Here is a 22,379-nt window from a genome sequence, read left to right on the forward strand (position 1 = left end):
CTAGAGCGCGTGAGCCACAATTACTGTGCCCGTGTACTGCAACTGCTGAAGCCCACGCACCTAGAGCCCGTGCTCCACAACAAGCGAAGCCACTGCAGTGAGACGCCTGCACATCACAACGAAGAGTAGCCCCCTCTCGCCACAACTAGAGAAAACCTGTGCATGGCAACGAAGACCCAACACAGCCAAAAATAAATAAATAAAATCAATTAATTAAAAAAAATAGAATGTAAAGAAAATTGTAAGACATCTGAAAATTTTAGAACTATCCTCATGAAAATAGACATAAATATCATTAAGATAGTATTAGCAAATAAAATTCAGCAGTGTGTAAAAAGAATTATATACCATGACCAAGAGAGATTTCTTTCAGTGGTGCCAGGTTTGTTTAATATTAGAAGAGCAAAGAATGTTATCCAACATATTAACAGGCTAAAGAAAAAAAAAAGAAGAAAAATCACATCATATCAATTGATGCAGAAGACTCACTAGCATAACTGAATGTAGCAAAGTGCTGTGTACAGTTCTCTTTCTCTTTATATATATGTATAAATACACATGTGTGTGGTAGACAGGGATATAGATGTAAATGAACTGTCTTCTATATGTTGACAATACACAGAAAGCAAAAATTGATCAAAATTTACAAACCTATAGCATTAAAAAAATACTTAGGAATGAATATAATGAAACATGTACATGTTCTTTCATTATATTCATTCCTAAGTATTTTATTGAAAACTACAAAGTTATTTTTTCAGTATTACTGAAAACAAAGTTTAGTTGAAATCTACAAAAACACTTCTGCTGAGGGAAATTAAAGATGACCTAAACAAATGGAGCAATCTTTTCCATAGAATTCAGTGACTGCACTTTTTCCCTCTTCCCAGGGTTTAGTGCTCACTTTGGACCCCAGTATCAAGTGGTGGAATCCTGTTGGAGACTGAATCTGGTAAGCTTGAGTCATGGGAATTCAGGCTGAGCTTCCACTTACTACACAGATGCACCTGGAGCCAGTTTACCTGAGGATAGTTGGGGGAGGGAGGGTCTGGTGGGGGTGAGGTTCTGGTTCCTGGAGGAATTGAGCACCTGAAATCCTCTGAATCAAGTCAAGAGAATGTGGATGGTCAGGAGTCATTTTCTGTCCTCCATTGTGAAGGGTTTGCAGCACTGTTGGAAGAATGACCAGAAGATGTCATGTAATTTCCCAGGTAATAATCCCCAAAACCATGTGCTGTGAATAGTGTTATTTCCCCATTTCAGAAATGAGGGGACTGAAGCTTGGAGAAGTGAGGCTTTCTGCCTAAGGTACTATAATCAGTAATGGGGTTACCAGCTGCAAACCCAGGTAAGCCTCCCCCTAGAGCTCAGCCCATGAAGTCAGACACTGGACACCATGTGCTAGATTGCATTGAATTTGAAGCCAAACACGACATGATTGGTTCTAATGCAAGTTCAAAGATTTTGAATTTGAAAGTAAGATATAGAAGAATTATGCTACAACCCTAGGCTGTACTTACTCCTGAGGGAAAAATTTGTTTTTTTTTTTCAGATTATTTATTTATTTATTTTTGGCTACGTCGGGTCTTAGTTGTGGTATACGGGATCTTTCATTGCGGCGCGCGGGCTTCTCTCTAATTGTGGTGCGCAGGCTCTGTAGTTGTGGCACGCGGGTTACAGAGCGTGTGGGCTCTGTAGTTTGTGGCACGCAGGCTCTCTAGTTGAGGTACACGAGCTCAGTAGTTGTGGCGCATGGGCTTAGTTGCCCTGCAGCATGTGGGATCTTAGTTCCCTGACCAGGGATCGAAGCCTCATCCCCTGCATTGTAAGGCGGATTCTTTACCACTGGACCACCAGGGAAGTCCCGGGAAAATATTTCTTAAACTGTAAATCTTTTTTTTTTTTTTTTTTTTTAATTAATTTATTTTATTTTTGGCTGCATTGGGTCTTCATTGCTGTGCACGGGCTTTCTCTAGTTGCGGCGAGCGGGGGCTACTCTTCGTTGCGGTGCGTGGGCTTCTCATTGCGGTGGCTTCTCTTGTTGTGGAGCATGGGCTCTAGGCGCACTGGCTTCAGTAGTTGTGGCTTGTGGGCTCAGTAGCTGTGGCTTGTGGGCTCAGTAGTTGTGGCTTGTGGGCTCAGTAGTTGTGGCTCGCGGGCTCTAGAGTGCAGGCTCAGTAGTTGTGGCGCACGGGCTTAGTTGCTCCACAGCATGTGGGATCTTCCCGGACCAGGGCTCGAACCTGTGCCCCCTGCATTGGCAGGTGGATTCTTAACTACTGCGCCACCAGGGAAGCCCCTTAAACTGTAAATCTTGAATCATCTTGCCTAGAACATATCCCTAGTGCAACTGGCTACCTGAAATTGATAACGTCACTCTGTATGTGTGATTATTTTTTTCTTGAAATAATTTTAAATGGCACAGATTGTACACTGCCATCCTGTAAAATTTTAAATCATTCCTGTTAAGGCTACTCGTAGGTTCAGGGTATGTGTATGTGAATTTTGACAGACGCTGCCCATAACTCTGCAAGTAGGCAGCCTTGACTCACCTCCTACCACATGGGTACCTGAGAGCCCAGGTTTGTGATGATGAGGACCATGTATTCAGCATTAATCGTGCACCTTGCACTGGTTTAAGCACTTGATACTTAACCTCACCAAGGTATGGGCACTATTTTTTTCTGCTGTTTTGGTGAATGGACGTTTATGTTTGAGGAATATTTAAACAATTTCACAGAGGTCTGCAAAGGAGGTTTTATCTTCATTTTACATTTCACAACATGGAGGTGAAACTGCTGGCCTTGGGTCCCAAATTCGGAGGGATGAGGCTGGGATTTGCAGGCTGTGAACCTCCAAAACAGCCAGCGTTGTATCACGCTTAGGATATGAAGCGCCCACTGGAGATTTTATACGAAGCCGACCCCCACCGGAGGAAAACTGCTGACCGCAAGCACGTAGACCCCAGACCGGTTGAAACCAGAAGATTGATGGTGCTCGAAACTTCACCTTGATGCCAACCAATCTGAGAATTGAGCACAAGCGGATCATGCACCCTGCAGCCCCTCCCTCACATGGCCTTTAAAACCTTTGTCTCCTAACCAGCAACTTGGAGATGGTCTTAGGACATTAGTCCACCAGCTTCCCAGATTGCTGGCCTCCTGAATAAAGCAATTTTCCTTTTCCACAAACACTTGTTTGTCGAGTATTGGCTTTTCGAGTGGCGAGCAGCCGAACTCGGGTTTGGTACCAACCTCATCCAGTTACAGAGACTCTGAGGTGTGAGATGCAGCCTGAGGCTTGGGAGCAACTGGCAAGCTAAGACAGTAGGCGCTCAATAAATGATTCCTTTGCCTTCCACCTTCTGACCACGGGCTTCCCCTCAGCACCTGGTGTCGAGGTGGGGACTGCAGTACCCAGAATTCTCAGTGCCACAAGGTGTCAGCTCTTTGCCAATCATGGCCCAAGAGAGGGGCCTTTTTCTGTGAGCACTTCACTTTGGGGCAGAGCTTCCGGCGCCCCATCTCGTTTCTGGGAGTGTAGAATCCTGGAGACGGGAATAGCACCTCCATCCACTGGTGTGATATGGGCTGTTCCCACCCCTTTTGCCCACAGGCTCCAGTGACAGTGGCCAAGCTGATAGCTGAGCCCTCACCTTCCCAATATGTGGGATTATGTGTCTTTGCTTTCCCCTGTCCCAGCAATTGTGTCTGCAGGCTCTGAGGAGGCAGGCTCAGTCTAAGCCATCGTTACATGGAGAGGTTCCTGTAGAACCCAGAGAGATGAGGGATGAAAGGCATCCCAGGCATGTTCAGATGCTTGGAGTTGAAGCTGAGCTGTGAGTGTCCAACAAACCATTAGTCTCTTTCCTTTCTGGGGGAGACAACATGGGGACAGGTTTCAGGCCTGAAATGGCCAGCTGAGGGTCTTGGCCTCTATTCTGAGGGTGATGGGAGCCATGGGGAATGTGGAGCAGAGTCTCAGCAGGCTTCCTCTAGCAGCAGAGAGAACAGACAGTGAAGGGCTAGAGTGATGGTGGAGACGGAGTGATGGTAGGTGTGGAAATTATTCACATTTATTCAGAGCTTGCTAATAGCAAGGGAGTTGGGCACCATCACTTGCCTTTAGCTGAGGCTCGAGGGCAGGGGAGGGGGAAAGCTGATTGGCTCCTAAGTTGGAAGTGGGTGTAAAAGGGAAGAGGGCAGTTTTTTGTTTTTTTTTTAAAAATAAATTTATATACTTATTTATTTTTTGGCTCCGTTGGGTCTTTGTTGCTGTGCATGGGCTTTCTCTAGTTGCGGCGAGCGGGGGCCGCTCTTCGTTGCGGTGCGCGGGCTTCTCATGGCGGTGGCTTCTCTTGTTGTGGGGCATGGGCTCTAGGGGCACGGGCTTCAGTAGTTGTGGCATGCGGGCTCTAGAGCACAGGCTCAGTAGTTGTGGCGCACAGGCTTAGTTGCTCTGCGGCATGTGGGACCTTCCCGGACCAGGGCTCGAACCTGTGTCCCCTGCATTGGCAGGAGGATTCTTAACCACTGCGCCACCAGGGAAGTCCCAAGAAGGCAGTTTTTATGAGAGTTCTGACCATTTTGGTTCAGTTGCTGCAGAGGTTATAGGTGAGAATTTTATTTTTATATATGGTCACACCACAGGGAAATCAGGGAGGAGACTACTGCAGTAGTCTAAATGAGCATTGATGGGCTGTACCAGAGTGATTGCTGTGAAGGTGGCACAAGAGGTTGTGTTCTCATGCTGTTACTTTACTAGAGCTGATTTTATTTTCTGAAGTGGATTGTGAGAGAAGGCAGTAAGGGAGAGATGACCCAAAGCTTTGGGTTTAGCTGCTGGAAGGATGGAAATGCCAGCCACTGAAATGGGGAAATCTGTTGTAAAGTTAATTTTCAGATAATTAGGTGTAGGAAAGTTGTGACTGGTATGGGGACAACATGTATGTGATAAGCAGCTTAATGACCTCCCAAAGATGTCCATTTTCTAATCCCTGGAAGCTTTGGATATGTTATCTCACATGGCAACAGGGACTTTTTTTTTTTATATGTTTATTTATTTATTTGGTTGTGCTGGGTCTTAGTTGCAGCAGGCAGGCTCCTTAGTTGAGGCTCACTGGCTTCTTAGTTGCAGCTCACTGGCTCATTAGTTGTGGCATGCAAACTCTTGGTTGCGGAATGCATGTGGGATCTAGTTCCCTGACCAGGGATCGAACCCAGGCCCCCTGAATTGGGAGCGTGAAGTCTTAACCACTGCACCACCAGGGAAGTCCCACAACAGGGACTTTATATGTGTGATTAAGCTAATGATCTTGAGATGGACAGTTTATCCTGAGTTATCCTGTGGACCCAGTGTAATCACAGGAGGATCAGAGTCAAAGAAGGAGATTTGAGGAATGAAATAGATGTCAGAATGATAGTTACTGACTTTGCAAATGGAGGAAGGGGCAAGGACTCAAGGATGCAGGAGGTTTTTAAGAAGCTAGAAAAAAAAAAAAAAAGAAGCTAGAAAAGCTAAGGAAACAGATTCTTCTGTGGACCTGCCAGAAGGAATATAATCCTGCTGACATCTTTTTTTTTTTTTTTTTTTTTTGGTCTTAGTTTCGGCAGGCGGGCTCCTTAGTTGTGGCTCGCTGGCTCCTTAGTTGTGGCATGCATGTGGGATCTAGTTCCCTGACCAGGGATCGAACCCAGGCCCCCTGCATTGGAAGGTGGATTCTTAACCACTGTGCCACCAGGGAAGTCCCAATCCTGCTGACAATTTGATTTTCAGCCTAGTGAAGCCCATTTTGGACTTACAACCTCTAGATGTAAGATGATAAATTTGAGTTGATTTAAGCCACCGAGCTACTAGTGATTTGTTACAGCAGTAATAGGAAACTTAATACAGTGTACAACTGAGAAATGGAAGCGGGCTCAGAGTAACTGAGGTGTGCATGTGGTTCTGGGTGCCTGTGATTTGAAGAAAGGAAAAGGGCCAGATTGCGAGGGCTTTAAAGCAGGAATAGAGGCTTTGGCAGTGGGGGCCACTGGAGGTTTGGAACAAGATAGCATCCTGATTGTATTGCCAAGTGTTCTCTCCATGCTGTGTGCAGAGTGACATCTGGGGAGTCCAGGGTGATGTCTGTGGTGTGGGCCAGAAAGTTGGTTGTAGGTAGCTGAAGATATGAGGGAGGCATGGTCCAAAGAGTGATGTGCAGGAGAGGAGGGAGTGTAAACTGATTGTCCTAGGACCCTGTTGTTGGGGGCTTAAGTGAAAAGAGTGAACCCAGGTTTAGGAAGTATGTCCAGGAAGTATGCTATGGGGTTCCCCAGGGGAACTGGGCTAGGCTCAGAGCTTAAATGGCATCTATCTCCCAACCTGCTTGTTGTTTCTGTGGGCTGACACAGTGATCACTGGGAGTAGTCAGGAGAGAGCAAGGACCGATGGTATCAATGCCTGGTACTTCATTTGACTTGGGGTTCTCGGGACATGGGTGAGCAGGACATTGTTGTGGGTAGGTAGAGTGGGGATACTCACTTGAGACACTTTTCACGGACCTTGCTGTCCCCATCTTTGCAGGGCTGTGCCATCTCTGAGGACGTGTTTGTGTACTTCTCCTGGGAAGAATGGGTGCTACTTGATGAGGATCAAAGACTCCTGTACCGGGATGTGATGCTGGAGAACTTTGCACTTTTAGCCTCCCTGGGTAAGACCCTCACACCAACTCCATCTCCTTTCTCCTTTCCCGCAGGGACCGCTTTGTCCTTCCCACACTGCTTTCTTGCTATGTTTCCTGGAGTAGGTGCCATGGCTGCCAGGGCTATGCTCTATGGCATGTCCTCACTTCTTACTGAGCATCCCCGAAGCCACGCAGCCAAAGGTTTGGGGGTCACAAGACATGGTTTTCCCAATGGAACCCATTAGTCTTGGTCACTTTCTAGGCTGGTGAATCTGTCTAGAATTATGACACCTCCGTGCCCAAGGTTCTGCCCCCTTCCTCCAGGTGACATTGTCTGGGGCTCCATTATACCAGGAGTTACAGGCACTCACATAGTCACTACTTATGGAGACCCTTGGATGCTTCCTTCATGGTTCTTTTTGTAATAATAATTATTATTATTTTGGCTGAGCAGTGTGGCATGTAGGATCTTAGTTCCCCGACCAGGGATTGAACCCGCGCCCCCTGCAGTGGAAGCACAGAGTCTTAACCACTGGACCGCCAGGGAAGTCCCAGTAATAATTATTATTATTTTTTTTATTTTTTTTTAATTTTTATTTATTTATTTATTTATTTATTTATTTATTTATTTATTTTTAACTTGTGGTCTGTCATAAGGTGGGTTGCTCTGAGCCAGTACTCACCAGTGCTGGGTTTCCCTTAGGAATTGCATCCTCCAGATCACATTTAGTCACACAGCTGGAGCAAGGGGAAGAGCCCTGGATGCCTGCCCAGGTGGATATGACTCCAGCCACAGAGAAAGAGGCTCAGAAGGGACCTGGACCTGGTGAGTGGACACCAAGGAAGGGCATGATGTCAAGGTTGGGGTCAAATCCAGAGATATCGACTGTTTCCACCTGTGTTTGATTTCAAGGCCTGTGGCCACACAGAGTTTCTACCTGTCCTTCTCCATTCTGGACACTGTGACTTATTTCTAGTCTGACTTCTAGCCCCTGGCATCCACCTTGCACCCATTCCTCCTTACTGCTCACTCTGTATTCGTCTGCAACATTGGCCTGCACTTAATGTGTCACGAGATGTGCACATATCCTTCAGTAATCTTTGAACACCAGCTGCTCGCTTGTGATTGGAGTTTCCTGGGCCTGGACATGCCCTTCTGCCTAGCACTCGCCTGTCTCAACAGCCAACGTCCTACTGGAAGCTGTTTGCTGTATTCTGTCCTCATTCTGTCCTCATGTCTTTGCCTTCAGGAGGCCTCCCCCATTCTGTGACCTTCAGAGGCCCCGCACTGCATAGCAATCCCTTCCTCAACCTGTCCCTGCCTCTCTGTCCTGTAAACAGTCCCATGGACTTATCCTCGGTGTGTCAGACACATTTATGATGGGGTTGTCCCCTCCTTCAAAGTCAACATACGTCTCATTGGGCACTTCTCTGCTTTCAGGTTGTTGGTGTGGAGTGGAGGCTGAGGCTGTTTCCTCTGAGCAGAGTGTTTATTTAGAAGGAGTGTCACAGTTCAGGACTCCTGTGGCAGGTCTGAAGACACACCCATGTGACATGTCTGGCCCAATATTGAAAGACCTCCTACACCTGACTGAATACCCACGGGGGAAAGCCAGGCAGGAACCACACACATGTGAGGCACATGGGAAGCAGTTCTGTTTCAGCACAGACCTTCATCAGCACCACAAGCAGCACAGTGGAGAGAAATTCTTCAGGAGGGATGAGGGCAGGGACACTGTGAAAAGCTGCAGAATCTATGTGCCAGAGAAGACCTACATACACGGTGAGGGCAGAGTGGACTTGCCAGCCACCTGTAGCCTTCAGCACCAGGTTTCTCATGATAGAATGAAGCCCCATAGGAGCACTGAGCTTGTGGGAGCCCTTAGCACTGGACAGAAGCTTCATAAATGCAGTGAATGTGGGAAAGTGTTCACTCGGAAAGACACACTTGCAAGGCACCAGAGAATCCACACTGGAGAAAGGCCTTATGAGTGCAGCCAATGTGGGAAATTCTTTAACCAAAGCTGTGACCTTTTTAAACATCAGACAGTACACACTGGAGAAAGGCCTTATGAGTGCAGTGAGTGTGGGAAGTTCTTTAGACAAGTCTCTGGCCTTGTTGAACACAGGCGAGTTCACACAGGTGAAAGGCTCTATCAGTGCAGTAACTGTGGAAAATTCTTTAGCAGCAAGTCTAACCTCATTCGACACCAGGAGGTTCACACAGGAGCAAAGCCTTACGTGTGCAGCGAGTGTGGGAAAGAGTTCAACCGCAGACACACACTGGTTCTGCACCGGAGGACTCACACTGGAGAAAGGCCTTATGAGTGCAGGGAGTGCGGGAAGTCCTTCAGCCAAAGCTCCCACCTTAACGTACACTGGCGAATTCATAGCAGTGATTACGAATGCAGCAGATGTGGGAAAGCCTTTAGTTGCATCTCCAAACTGGTTCAGCACCAGAAAGTTCACTCTGGAGAAAAGCCTTACGAGTGCAGCAGATGTGGGAAAGCCTTCATCCAAAGGCCAAACCTTATTCGGCACTGGAAGGTTCACACTGGAGAAAGGCCTTCTGAGTGTAGGGAGCGTGGGAAGGAGTTCAACTCAGACACACACTTGTTCTCCACCAGAGGACTCATGCTGGAGAAAGGCCATGAGAGTACAGTGAGTGTGGGAAGCCTTTTAGCCAATGCTCCCGACTTACTGTACACTTGAGAATACCTAGCAGTGCTTGTGAGTGCAGCAGACATGGGAAAGCCTTCACCCAAAGGCCAAACCTTATTCGGCACAGGAAATCCATGCTGGACAAAGGCTTTAGAGTACAGGGAATGTGCTGTCTCCTTGTTCAACCTAACAACTATCCCCAGAGTGAAGCCCTGAACGTGGGTTTTGTGAGAGAGCCGTCAGTCAGAAGTGAAACCTCATACATATGAACATCCACAACAGGAAGATTCCTGATGAGTGCCGCGCACGTGAGGTGCTTTCAGGAGCTGCACATTTCTAAACTGTCTAGTGCCTTTCCCGGTGGTAGAAGGCATCCTGCTGTTCCCATCTGGCAAAGTCCTACAGGGTGTGTCAGTTACAAGCTTAGTTAGGCAGACCTCTGCCGTCTCCCCAGTCCCTGGAAGGAGTCATGACTGGCCTCAGTGGCCTACAGGGGGCCTCATTTTCACCCTTTGACTGGTTTAGGTGTGGAAAGAATCAGCTCCTAAGATGGGCTCTCCAGGGAGCTTGCAGAGATTTACCTTCGTGGATTTCTTTGTCTCATTGTGAATGTATACAGTCTCCAAGTCCTGCAGCCCTGGAACTCTGTGCCCCACATTTGCTCGTGTTTGTACAATAATAAAGTCCTTACTCTGAGCTGCCTTTAATCTTGAGGGTTCTGTTCATTGTGTGGAGTGTGTTGAGGACACAACTGTGTTCTACCAGCATGAAATGATAAACAGATTTTGTGGGAATCCTTGGTTTTCTGTGCTTCAGAGAGGACAGCATGATGGCAAAGAATAGCTGTCCACTTTTGGCCCAATTTGCATTGCTACCCAAGACCTTCTAGGAATGATTTCAGGGCTCTGTGAGACATACCATGTGGCCTGGAGGCTAGTTTTATTTGTGGGTCCATAAGTAAGTATGAAGAGGAGCAGTTGGTCCCTTGTTCCTATAGAATGTTTTGTATTCCCAAGCATTATTAAGAGGCAGCTGGCCTCTGGTACCTGCCAAGGAGACTGAGTTCAGAATTCGGTAGACAGTTGTCACTGGCTGGAAGACCTACAGGAGCCAGGTGGAAACCATATGGTTCAGAAACATTGGGTGTGAATAATAAGTAGTTGGAGAGATTACAACACCCTAGAGGGATGTACCTGCTAGAGGTACCTGCTAAGATATTCCTATGCTATGGCTGTGTAGGATGAGATGGTACAGAAATTGTCAGGACCTCCAGAGCTATTATCTCTCCTCTGGTCAAGATCACTTGCAGGACAATCTATAAACATTTTGTGGATTCCCTTAGATTCAGTGAATCAAGTCAAGGCTATTGCTGTGCAGGCAGGAAAATGGTTGAGAGAATGGAGATCTAGGATTCCAGAGATGTGGGTTTTGTGACTTATCCAGTGTTCTTGGTGACTCTCGTTGAAAGAGCTTTATTATAGGGCTACCTGTAGGATTTAGCTTGTCCTTTCTATTTTCTTAAGGTGGACTGTGTCATTTATTTGAGAACCCCCTTCTAATGTAGTCATTTATTCTGTAAGTTTCCCTGTAAGTAGTACTATATCAGCAGCATCCCACAAATTTTGATATATTGTCCATTTGTTTCATGTAAGGTAGAATTTGTTTAAAACTGGACTGGAAAAGTTCTAGCTTTATCTCTAGGGACTTCTGAATATCTGGCTTTGACCCTTTGCTAAGATAAGGACAGCAGGATTTATTTTGTGTTGTTTAATATCCAAAAATCCTGTGACAACACTAGGGTCACTTTGATTGCTAATGGTAATGTTTATGCAGTCTGGCTCAACTGTTCCCAGAAGGGCATAAAAATCCCTGCTGGGCTTCCCTGGTGGCGCAGTGGTTGAGAATTTGCCTGCTAATGCAGGAGACACGGGTTCGGGCCCTGGTCTGGGAGGATCCTGCATGCCACGGAGCAACTAGGCCCGTGAGCCACAACTACTGAGCCTGCGCGTCTGGAGCCTGTGCTCCGCAACAAGAGAGGCCACGACAGTGAAAGGCTCGCGCACCGCGATGAAGAGTGGCCCCCACTTGCCACAACTAGAGAAAGCCCTCGCACAGAAATGAAGACCCAACACAGCCATAAATAAATAAGTTTAAAAAAAAATCCCTGCTGGTATCTTCTGACTTGAGCTCTCCTCAAGCCACAGTTCACCACTCAGATGTCTGTGGCTTAACTTGGAAGTGAATCACAGCACTGTGTGAATAAGAGTCTGGGAAACTCCCTGGAGGTCTCTGACCCCCAATATAGTCTCGCATTTTCTTTGTCTTTCTATGTCACATGCTTTGCTTTTTTTTTTTTTTTGTCCGCGCTGTGCGGCACGTGGGATGTTAGTTCCCGAACCAGGGATTGAACCTGCGCCCCCTGCAGTGGAAGCGGGGGGTCACCAGGGAAGTCCCTCCCATGCTTTGCTTTTAAGAAAACTGCATAGGAGTCCGCTCTGTGGAGTCTTGCAAATATCTTCAATTATAATACTTGTGGGGACTTCCCTGGTGGCGCAATGGTCAAGAATCTGCCTGCCAATGCAGGGGACACAGGTTCGATCCCTGGTCCAGGAAGATCCCACATGTCGCGGAGCAACTGAGCCCATGCGCCCCAACTACTGAGTCTGCGCCCTAGAGCCTGGGAGCCACAACTACTGAAGCCTATGCGCCTGAGCCCCTGCCCCGCAACAGAAGTCACAATGAGAAGCCTGCGCACTGCAACAAAGAGTAGCCCCCGCTCGCTGCAAGTAGAGAAAGCCTGTGTGCAGCAACGAAGACCCAACGCAGCCAAAAATAAATTAATTAATAAATTAATTTTTAAAAATACTTGTGAAAGGTTTGCACTTGGTGATAAGAATAGAATATTTGATATGACCCCTTATTTTAATTCAAATAATGACTAAGGGGTTATTGTGCAGAAAGAAAGACAGAAGGTGGTGAGGAAGGATTTTTGTTAACAGGCTGGTTTCCAGGGCATCCCTGGATTGAGTTTGCACAAGTGCTGCACTCAAGACTAGGAGGAAAAACATACGTGAGACGTGGAGTCTGTAGGTCCTGCTAAATGGATTGCAAATGAAATACACTGAAGGGGACTTCCCTGGGGGTCCTGTGGTTAAAGACTCCAGGCTCCCAGTGCAGGGGGCGCAGGTTCAATCCCTGGTCAGGGAACTAGATCCTGTATGCATGCTGCAGCTAAAAACAAAAACAAAAAGATCCTGCAGGCTGCAACGAAGACCCCGCACAGCCAAATAAATAAATTTAAAAAAAAAATACACTGAGGGGATGTCAGCCAAGAATATGGTTCCTTGGCTGCTTCCCACCCCCTATTCTAGCAAAAATTTAGCCATCAAGGAAGCAGCTAGAGGCTATTAGAGCTGTAGATGGCACCCCATGACTCAGAATGATACTGTACCTTTTATCTCCATCCCTCTGAGCCAGCTGCTGATTGACGCCACGATAAAACCGGAGACCAGGGAATTCCCTGGCGGTCCAGTGGTTAAGACTCTGCGCTTTCACTGCCGATGACTCGGGGTCAATTCCTACAAGCTGCGCGGCATGGCCAAAAACAAAAAATGGGAGACAGTGTGATGTGAGGCATGATGTTATGGATCTCCTTGTTCAGCTCTGTTGAGTGGGGCTTAGTGCTGGGGAGAAAGGTAAGGATTATTCAGAAGAAAGGTAACAATATAAGTAAGATGAAAGAAACCTCAGAATTGAATCAGAAAAAAATGTTCAGGTGGTTCGTTAAAAGTGACATTAACAAGAAGATAGATGGAGTGGCTACTAAAATTGTGATGGATCACTGTTAAAAAAAGTAATCTGTTCAAATAACTGGGACAAATTCAATTCATCCTAGTCTTAACTAATTTTTTAAGTATTAAGATTATAAAAAGGAGGAATCTAATCTTTTCAGAACCTGTTCTGATTATAACCAGCCAGGGAAATGTGGAGGATTATGACTGAGCAATAGGCAGGCCAGGGTCTCATGAACTCCAGGTGGGACCCCAAGTTCACTTTTATTGATATTGGTAATACAAAGACCTGAGGGCAGTAAAAAATTTACATTTGCTAGGCCCTGATGATCAGTGTATTGTTATAACTTAAATAGCTAACAAAAAACTTAGAGGGCAATATAATTACAGAAATATGGTAATACTATAGAAGGCTTGCAGGTGAAAGCATGGTTTATGAAGGAATTTATGGGCAGACATTATGTATGGTTGTTGCCTCACCCTGACTGTAATGCATTATTGGAATTAAAATTGCCAATAGGAGTAATAATATCATTAGTAAAGATTTAAGCCAAGATCCTCCTGAACCAAACCATTTTCCTAGTATTTCCCCTAAACTGGGATCAATCAGAGTGGAAATTTGATTCTTCATATATTATAAGATGGGTTATCTTAGAAGACTCATCAGGGACTTCCCTGGCGGTCCAGTGGTTAAGACTTCACCTTCCAATGCAGGGGGTGTGGGTTCGATCCCTCATCAGGAAGCTAAGATCCCACATGCCTTGCAGCCAAAAAACCAAAATATAAAACAAGCAATATTGTGACAAATTCAATCAAGACTTTTAAAAAAATGGTCCACATCAAAAAAAAAAAAAAAAAAAGACTCATCAGACTTTATAAAAACACAACATTCATCATGGATCATAGCACAAGTTCCCCCTTGGGAAGCAGTTGATATATAGAGGGCCATGCGATTCTGTAGGATCACTTTTATCATGGAGCAAGCTAATGGCTTGATTGAGCAAGCTAATGGCTTGATTACTATCGTTTAAGTCTTGCTGGGCGAATTTTGTTAACGCCTCTATGTGAATAATGAAATCTTCTACTCTAAGTGAAGGAATAAATACTGTGGCCAAATAATCATAATGTTGGAAAACTGATAGAACCCAGTGAGCCCACATTAAAGGCAAGTTGGCAGGGGCTGTTTCTGAGGCTACCCATAGATGACTTTAAGCCCAAGGGAAACCAAATGTGCATCTTTCTAACCAACTCGGGAGGAGCCAAGGCCATAAACTTGTTCCATAAATCCACTGGATCCCATTAGGAACGACCCAATATATTTAACATCCCGCAAAAAGGAATATTTAGGGTCCAGGTTCAGAATAAGTATCATTTTTTAAAAATTAGATAATACTCCTTTTAAAAATAAATTCATGTATTTATTTTTGGCTGCATTGCGTCTTTGTTGCTGCTTGCGGGCCTTCTCAGGTTGCGGCGAGCGGGGGCCACTCTTCTTTGTGGTGCACAGGCTTCTCATTGCAATGGCTTCTCTTAGTTGCAGAGCACAGGCTCTAGGCGCATGGGCTTCAGTAGTTGTGGCACACGGCCTTAGTTGCTCCGTGACATGTGGGATCTTCCTGGACCAGGACTCGAACCCGTGTCCCCTGCATTGGCAGGCGGATTCTTAAGCACTGTGCCACCAGGGAAGTCCCAGAACAGCTATCGTTAATAGGCCATGTTACAGGGTCCCACTTAGTGATATTGGGAGTGGCTTACACAGCACTAGAATTCTAGCACTAGCACTAGAATTTCTTCTAAGATAAATCCGTAAGGGCTAGCCAGTCTGAACCCTGGAGAGGTGAAATCCACTGGGGTAGTCCAGAAGTGCTGGACATAGGTAATTGGTTACAAACCCAGCAATTGAATTGAATTTTTGAAACTTGCATATTATTGAGCCCAAGAAAAATAAGTTTGGTTCATAAGCAGAAGTCTGAGCAATTAACAAAGTAATTAGTGTACAGGCCTGGTCTGGCATTTTGGGTCAGCTGTCTACTTCCAATGTAGTCTTCTCATCCTGGTCTGGTAGTGCTGGTCTCAGTTAGTTGAAGCCAAGTGTTAGAAACAAAGACTTGCATTCAGGAGAGGTGGCCTGATGTGGCCCCTTTCAACGTGGCTGTGAAGAGTCCTTTATCTGATGTCTTTTTCAATATGCATAATCTCCTGGTTGCAGGACATAGGGCATTCGACCTTCATCCAAAGATAGATTACTGTGTGTTGGGCTGCACCCCGCAGGTCTGCAAGCTCTGTACTTTCCCAGCCTCAAGACTGAAGAGACAGCCCAGAGTCAGTGACAGAGATATCAATGGTTTATTGGATAGGGGATCTTACAAGACTGAAGCAAAAGGTCCTGGAGCAACACCCCACTGTGACAGCAGGTAGGACATGGCAGCAAACTTCGCTACTTGGGGGAGAAGGAGGCTACCATTTATAGGAGGAATTGACGTCAGGCTGCCTCAACAGTTACCAGGGAAACCAGCAGCTGAGGCGGGGGGCAAGCACATAAGCAGTTACTGATTAAGTCCTATAATTAAGAGGATTGGATAACCGTGTGAGTGAAGCAGGGACTGGTCAATCAGGGGGTGTACAGAGAACAAGAGAGCAGCCATCTTGAATGGCTTGACTGTAATAAGCTTCAGAAACAAACTTAGAATATCCTTTTAATAATTCAGTTAAAATTTACAATAATGTAACAGTAATGAGGAGCCATCCAGGAAGTGAGTCTCAGACAGTTAAACAACACTAGAATTCAATAAGTATCAACAAAGATTGATACTTATTGATACTTATATTGGGGGCTTCCCTGTTGGTCCAGTGGCTAAGACTCTGTGCTCCCAATGCAGGGGGCACGGGTTCGATCCCTGGTCAGGGAACTAGATCCCACATGCCGCAACTAACATGCAACTAAGAGTTCGCATGCCACAACTAAAAATCCCGCATGCCACAACTAAAGATCCCGCATGCTGCAACGAATATTCCGCACCAGAAATGAAGATCCCACGTGCCGCAGCTAAGACACGGTGCAGCCAAAAAAAAAAAAAAATCATATGTTGGGCTTCCCTGGTGGCGCAGTGGTTAAGAATACGCCTGCCAATGCAGGAGACACAGGTTTGAGCCCTGGTCCGGGAAGATACCGCATGCCGCAGAGCAACTAAGCCCGTGCGCCACAACTACTGAGCCTGCATGCCACAACTACTGAAGCCCCCATGCCTAGAGCCCATGCTCCGCAACAAGAGAAGCCACCGCAGTGAGAAGCCCTGAGAAGTCCGCTCACCGCAACAAAAAGTAGCCCCCACTCACCACAACTAGAGAGAGCCCGTGCGCGCAGCAATGAAGACCCAACGCAGCCAAATAAATAAAATTTAAAAAGAGATAATTAAGTTAAAATGAGGTAATTAGTGTGGACCCTTATGCAATATGACTGGTGCCCTTATAAAAACAGGAGATGAGGATACAGATGCGCACAGAATTAAGACCATGTGAAGAAAGGAAGATCACTATCTACAAGCCAAGGAGAAAGGCCTCAGAAGGAACCAATGATGAACCAAGTCCAGATTTCTTTTTTTTTTTTAAGTTTTTAAAAAATTAATTAATTTATTTTTGGCTGCATCGGGTCTTTGTTGCTGCACGCAGGCTTTCTCTAGTTGCGGCGAGCGGGGCTACTCTTTGTTGCGGTGCACGGGCTTCTCATTGTGGTAGCTTCTCTTGTTACGGAGCACGGGCTCTAGGCGCACAGGCTTCAGTAGTTATGGCACGTGGGCTCAGTAGTTGTGGCTCCCAGGCTCTAGAGTGCAGACTCAGTAGTTATGGCGCACGGGCTTAGTTGCTACGCGGCATGTGGGATCTTCCCAGACCAGGGCTTGAACCCGTGTCCCCTGCATTGGCAGGTGGATTCTTAACCACTGTGCCACCAGGGAAGCCCCTGGAGGCTTCGTCTTTTTTTTTTTTTTTTAACATCTTTATTCGAGTATAATTGCTTTACAATGGTGTGTTGCCCCTGGAGGCTTCTTAAAACACTGGTACTTGGGCCTTTCTCCCAAGGTGTCTGTCAATAGGTCTGAGTTCTGAACTGAGAATTAGCATTTCTAATGGGTCCCTAGGTGATGCTGATGGATAGGGTCAGTGCAGAGATGAAACTGAGAAGTTGTATCAGGAAGGCCAGGCTGCCTGCATCTCAGCCCCAGTCCGCGGGGCTGTAGATCTGCAGACTCTAAGAGAGAAGCAGAGTTAAGTTTTCTAATGGACACCCACTGAGAGTCTCTGCAGTGAGCCAAGCAGGCTAATGGCTAAAAGCACTGGACCCCCTGAGGACACCTGTGGGAGCCCCACACACTGAAACCACGTAGCCACCTGCTTCTTTTGCTTGGAACTGTAATTAAACAAGGAAGCCATTAGACTGAGGTGGCTCCAATGTTTTAACATCCTTGTAAGCAAAGGGAAACCTGAACCAGAGTAAATTCTTGTAAATGCCTCCAAGGGAAGAAATAGAAATTTAAGAACAACTGATTACAAACAGCCCACTAGGCTTTCCCAAATAAGGCTATGCCTTAAGCGAGAGCCAATCAAATAATTTCCTTGCTTTGTTTCCCTTCCTGCTCTGCAAAAGTCTTTCCCCTAGTTTGGTTTGGGGCTGTCCAGTTTGAACTGATGTTTGCTCAAATGATCTACTCAAAATTTTAATGTACCTCACTTATCTTTTAATAGAACAACAGCAACATAAAACCTCACAGGGCTCATCCTTGCTCAGTGGTGCTCTTATTAAGGAGTCCTTCCTTACTGCTCTGTGTAATATTACATCCCATTCCCTCTGCTCAGCAAAATCGCCTTCTCTCCTTGTTTCCATTGCAACTGCCATATTCTAACATGCTATATAATTTAGTATTTCTTATTTCATGTTTCTTGTGTTTTCCTTAAACATAATAGAAGCTGCACAAAGGCAGGATCTTTGTTTCTCCTGTGCCTGAATTTCTCCCATGCACCTAGGAAAAGTTCCTGAAAATCCAGTGTGTGCCCAATGATCATTTGTTAGAGCAGTGAATAAACATGACACCTCAATTTCTCTCTTATTTTTACTATTCCAGGCACTTTTTTTTTTTTTTCGTGCACCGTGCAGCATGCAGGATCTGAGTTCCTTCCTGACCAGGGATTGAACCCATGGACTGCCAGGGAAGTCCCTATTCCAGGTACTCTTAATGTCCTCTTTTTTTTTTTTTTTTTTCCTCTTTAACTATCACTGCCAAGTAGTATTGCTCCATGTTTTCAGGAATGAAAGAATCACATTTTGGAGACAAAATTCACACAATTATTAATGTTTAGGACAATCACATGCTCAGCTTGATTCTATCATTTTTGACTTCACAGAGCTTTCTTCTAAACATGTTTCAAATTTTTTCACCCTTTACTGATGTGTCCTTAGAGCTATTTCTGCTACTGTCTTTAAAGAACTACATAAACATTATTAACTTCTTTCTGAAATGCACACTTTGCAATTGTTTTTCTGTGATAATCTCAACTCCACATACAAAATGTCATACCAGGGCCTGCAAAAATAATCATCACTTCCTAGCAGAAAGATGAGATCATGGGGTTCGGATACCCTTTTATTTCAGGGTTCAGGTGCTGCCTTTTGCATATGTACTCCAACTGAAAAATCACAGCTTCTGTGTGGTACCCAAAATAGCATCAATTAAGTTGCTTTTTGTTTGATTCCTAAGAGGAATTGCATGTATCTGGGGATATGGATAAAAAGTATCACATGGATAAAAGTGTTCCTCAATGAGTGAAACAATCCCTAACTATGCAGGCAAGAGAGAGGTTTTGTGTGGAACCAGAAGCAGACCTGGTATCGTTACTTATGATAGGCCATGACACAAAACTGGGCCTTGATACCTAACCTAATTGAAGCTTCAACTTTCCCTGGGAATGTAGCCTTAACCAGTTAAGAATTTTCTGGTTGGCACCAATGAGGTAATCTGTCACATGGGGCCATCTCCATCCCCCCAAGGGAAGATGAGGTAATCTGGCACATAGACCCTTTCCATTCCCCATAGGTAGGTTACCTAAGGCTGAAATCATCTTTTTTATTGATTACTTCCTTGTTGTACCTTAAAAAAACCTTTCCCGTTCTGTAGCCCTTTGGAGCTCCCCTCTACTCGTTAGATGGGATGACGCTTGATTCCTGAACCAATCACTAAAGCCAATTATATTTTAAAAATTTACTCAGTTGATTTTTTTTTTTTTTTTTTTTTTTTTTTGGTTCTGAAACCCGGGATTGAAGTTTTTTTTGTTTTTTTTTTGTTTTTAACATGTCCCTTTTCTTTCTTGCCAGTCAGGACCTGAATGGGATCTTTTCTATTGTTCTTAACCAATCACACTGAAACTCACAAAAGTGACTCTAATGCTTCAGGCTACAAGTATTTGAGAGCAGTAACATCAATTTTCCAGCTATGTATTTACTCATTTATGTCTGAATGGCTCTGTCGAATGATGTGCCGCTTACCTCAGTTGTGGACTGAAGAGGAACACACAACCTAAAAGTTTCTAGTTTTATTCAGGGATCTTACTCAGGACTATAGCTCTGGAGACAACCTTTCAGATCGCTCTGAGGAACTGCTCCATAAGGGAGAATCCAGGATATAGAGGAGGTTTTTTTTTGTTGTTTTTTTTTTTTCTGGAAAAAACAGGTAGTCGAACATTAAGGGATTGCTGGTAATCACAAAGAACAGACAACTCAAGTTAATGATTTCAGTGCTTTTCTGTGTATGAGAAGATGCAAGAATCTGGGTTCCTTGAAATTGGTCCTTAGATATGCATCTTAACTATTAAGGGTCATTGTCCAAATCACAGAATGCTTCCTGCCTTTCTCCATCCTGATTTCCCCTCAGGGCACACCTTTGGGGAACGGCTGCAGTGGGGGCTGGCTTGATCCTTTTATAAGTGGAATGGGGGGGCAACATTCTCTGCCCACACAGTAGTAGAATTTGGAAACGTCTAAAATAATAGACTTGTCCTCTGAGAGCAGGCTGAACTTCAAGGAGTCTAAAACAACGTCTCTTCACGCCTTTCACAAGGAGCAAAGCCCCTCCCTCTGGGTAGGAGCATCATTTCTCCCGCATTCCTAGGGGTACCTCCCAGCCAACGTTCTGGCGGTAAGGATGGAGAACACCCTTCCCTGAGGTCTCCAGAGCTCTGAGAACAATATTACCCGGAAGAGCCTAGGCACAGAGACACCAGGCATGAACCAATGAGGGATCAGGATGAGGGCTTTCCCCGAGTGAGCATGCCTCACGGGCGGGACTTCCGACATCCTGTCCTGGCGATCATTTTGCTTGGTGGGGGGTCCAGCGCAGCAGGGAACTGTGCTCGGATACTGTTGTCCTCTGTCGGGGGTGGTTGTCCTCACGGAGTAGTGAGGGAGGAAGGGGACACCGCCTAGCCAGCCAAGTCGCGCTTATTTTGGCGTCTCTCCCGTTGGCTCGCTGGTCGGGAACGGGAAGGTCCGAGAGGAGGCTGCGTCCCCGCTGCACAGAGGCGTGTCAGGTTCGGCGATGCAGCCCGGGGTGCCGCGCGCCAGACCCGTGATAAGGACCGCCGTTCCCGGTCCTCTGAGACCACAGAATCCGATGGCGGCGGCGCTGAGGGACCCGCCTCAGGTAAACGCTTGTTCTCTGGGTCCTCACCGCCCTCACCCCACCAGACACTGAAGCCCCCAGTGCGGGGCGCCTGCTCACTTGCCCTTAGCCCCGGCCGCGGTGTCCAGGACGGTGAGGCGATCGTGGGTGGAGTTCTGTTTCCGACAGACAGTGTGTGGTCGCGTGTAGAAGAGGGTTACAGGCGGAGAGGAGGATACACGGAAAGGTTGGAGGTCGGGACCGGGGTACAGCAACTCTGTCCTTTCTGTTAGAAACAAGATGCAGCGAGGCCAGAGTCAAGCCTGCAGTGTTGCTGCTTGAGAAGTTGGCCATCTGTTATACAAGTAATATGAGGTTTGAATCGCAGGTGGGAGGTGGTCTTCCTCAGATCAAAAGAGGCTACAACTAGTTGCAGACAAGAGATAAGACTATGGGAGTAAGGGGGTAGGCAGGAAACACGGGAAGATTAATTGCAATAGCCTAGGTGAGTGTTGATGGACCAGAGTGACTGTCCTGGAGTGTGATAAGTTCTGGATCCAATTTTGGAGAAGGGCCAAGCCAAATTGTGGGTGTTGCTGATGACAGAAAGGAAGTAGTGATGGATGACCGGACGGTTTTTGGCCCTATTAGACGAAGGGATGAAAGCTTCATCAACTGGATGGGGACGTTAGCAGCAGGTTAGTTTTCCTTGGAAATATCACAAGATTGTTTTGGCTCTGTTAAAGAGTCTGAGATGTTTCAGAGAAGAGTGAGTGTAGGCAACAAGTGGGCAGCTGGACAGGCAGGTCTGGAAAACGGGGGAAGGCGTTCAGGAATGGAAACTTTCAAAAGTGATGTCTACTGTGTGGACCAGGGTGGAGCTGTCTCACATTTAGGGGGGATGCAGGTTATAGTGGCCACGGTATTAGTAGGTCAGAAATACTGCTGTGTGCTAAGGAATGGTTCTCTGGCTCAGGGCCTGGTTGGGTTTGCTGGGCATTGAAAACCCAAGTGAGGTAGAGAAGTGGCAGTGGGAACGGTATGGGAGAGAGGTTGATCTGGTGGGAGGCCGAGGTTTCCATGGGATGAGTGGACAAGTGACGGCTGAGGAGACTTAGGAGTAATTGAGACAAGAAGGCAGTGAGACTGGGGCTGTTGCTTATTTAGTATTACTACTATGTGGCTTCTCCAGAATTTTGTGGTGTGCTTTGACAGGGTCTGGGACGTTTGAGGCTTGCTAGTGGATACGGCCTGTGGCAAATGTCATCATTTGTGGGTCACTGTGCCTGGCAGGGAGATATTTAGGACTGGGGTTTTTTTGTTTTTGTTTTTTTTTTTTACAAAGGTTGAGTGGAGACAGAGAGGAGTGTTGTGGCTGCTGAAGGGGCAAAACTGGCAGTAAAAAAGTTGAAGAGAGTTGAGGGAATATGAAATTCACACGTGGTTCTGGGTGGCTGATACTGAAGCAAGGATTAGAGGCAGTTGGGGAGATCTTCTAAGCAGCGTTTGTGGCTTACTCTGGTGTTGGATCCATCAGAGGACTGGGGTTGTACCGAATCTTGTTTGAATTTCTTAAGCCCTCTCTGGATGCCAAGCGCCAAATGTGTGGGTATGTTC

The 22,379-nt window shown here is 46.1% G+C and overlaps 1 protein-coding gene across 11 annotated transcripts in view; it reads left to right on the plus strand.

The window, feature by feature from the left end:
- Positions 1-22,379, plus strand: part of LOC309617239 (zinc finger protein 671-like) — a 49,155-nt gene that overhangs the window by 10,208 nt on the left and 16,568 nt on the right. For 2 of the 11 annotated variants that reach the window (XM_082369138.1, XM_082369137.1), the window contains exons 2-5: positions 891-952; positions 6,565-6,691; positions 7,368-7,490; positions 8,106-10,032. In XM_082369138.1, coding sequence (XP_082225264.1) covers positions 6,658-6,691; positions 7,368-7,490; positions 8,106-9,376 — 1,428 coding nt within the window. In that variant the 5' untranslated portion in view covers positions 891-952; positions 6,565-6,657 and the 3' untranslated portion in view covers positions 9,377-10,032. The other 9 variants (XM_082369134.1, XM_082369139.1, XM_082369135.1 and 6 more) reach the window with 8 other exon arrangements.

This window comes from Balaenoptera borealis (genome assembly GCF_965194805.1).
Source record: "Balaenoptera borealis genome assembly, chromosome: 19".
Classification (NCBI taxonomy): domain Eukaryota; kingdom Metazoa; phylum Chordata; class Mammalia; order Artiodactyla; family Balaenopteridae; genus Balaenoptera; species Balaenoptera borealis.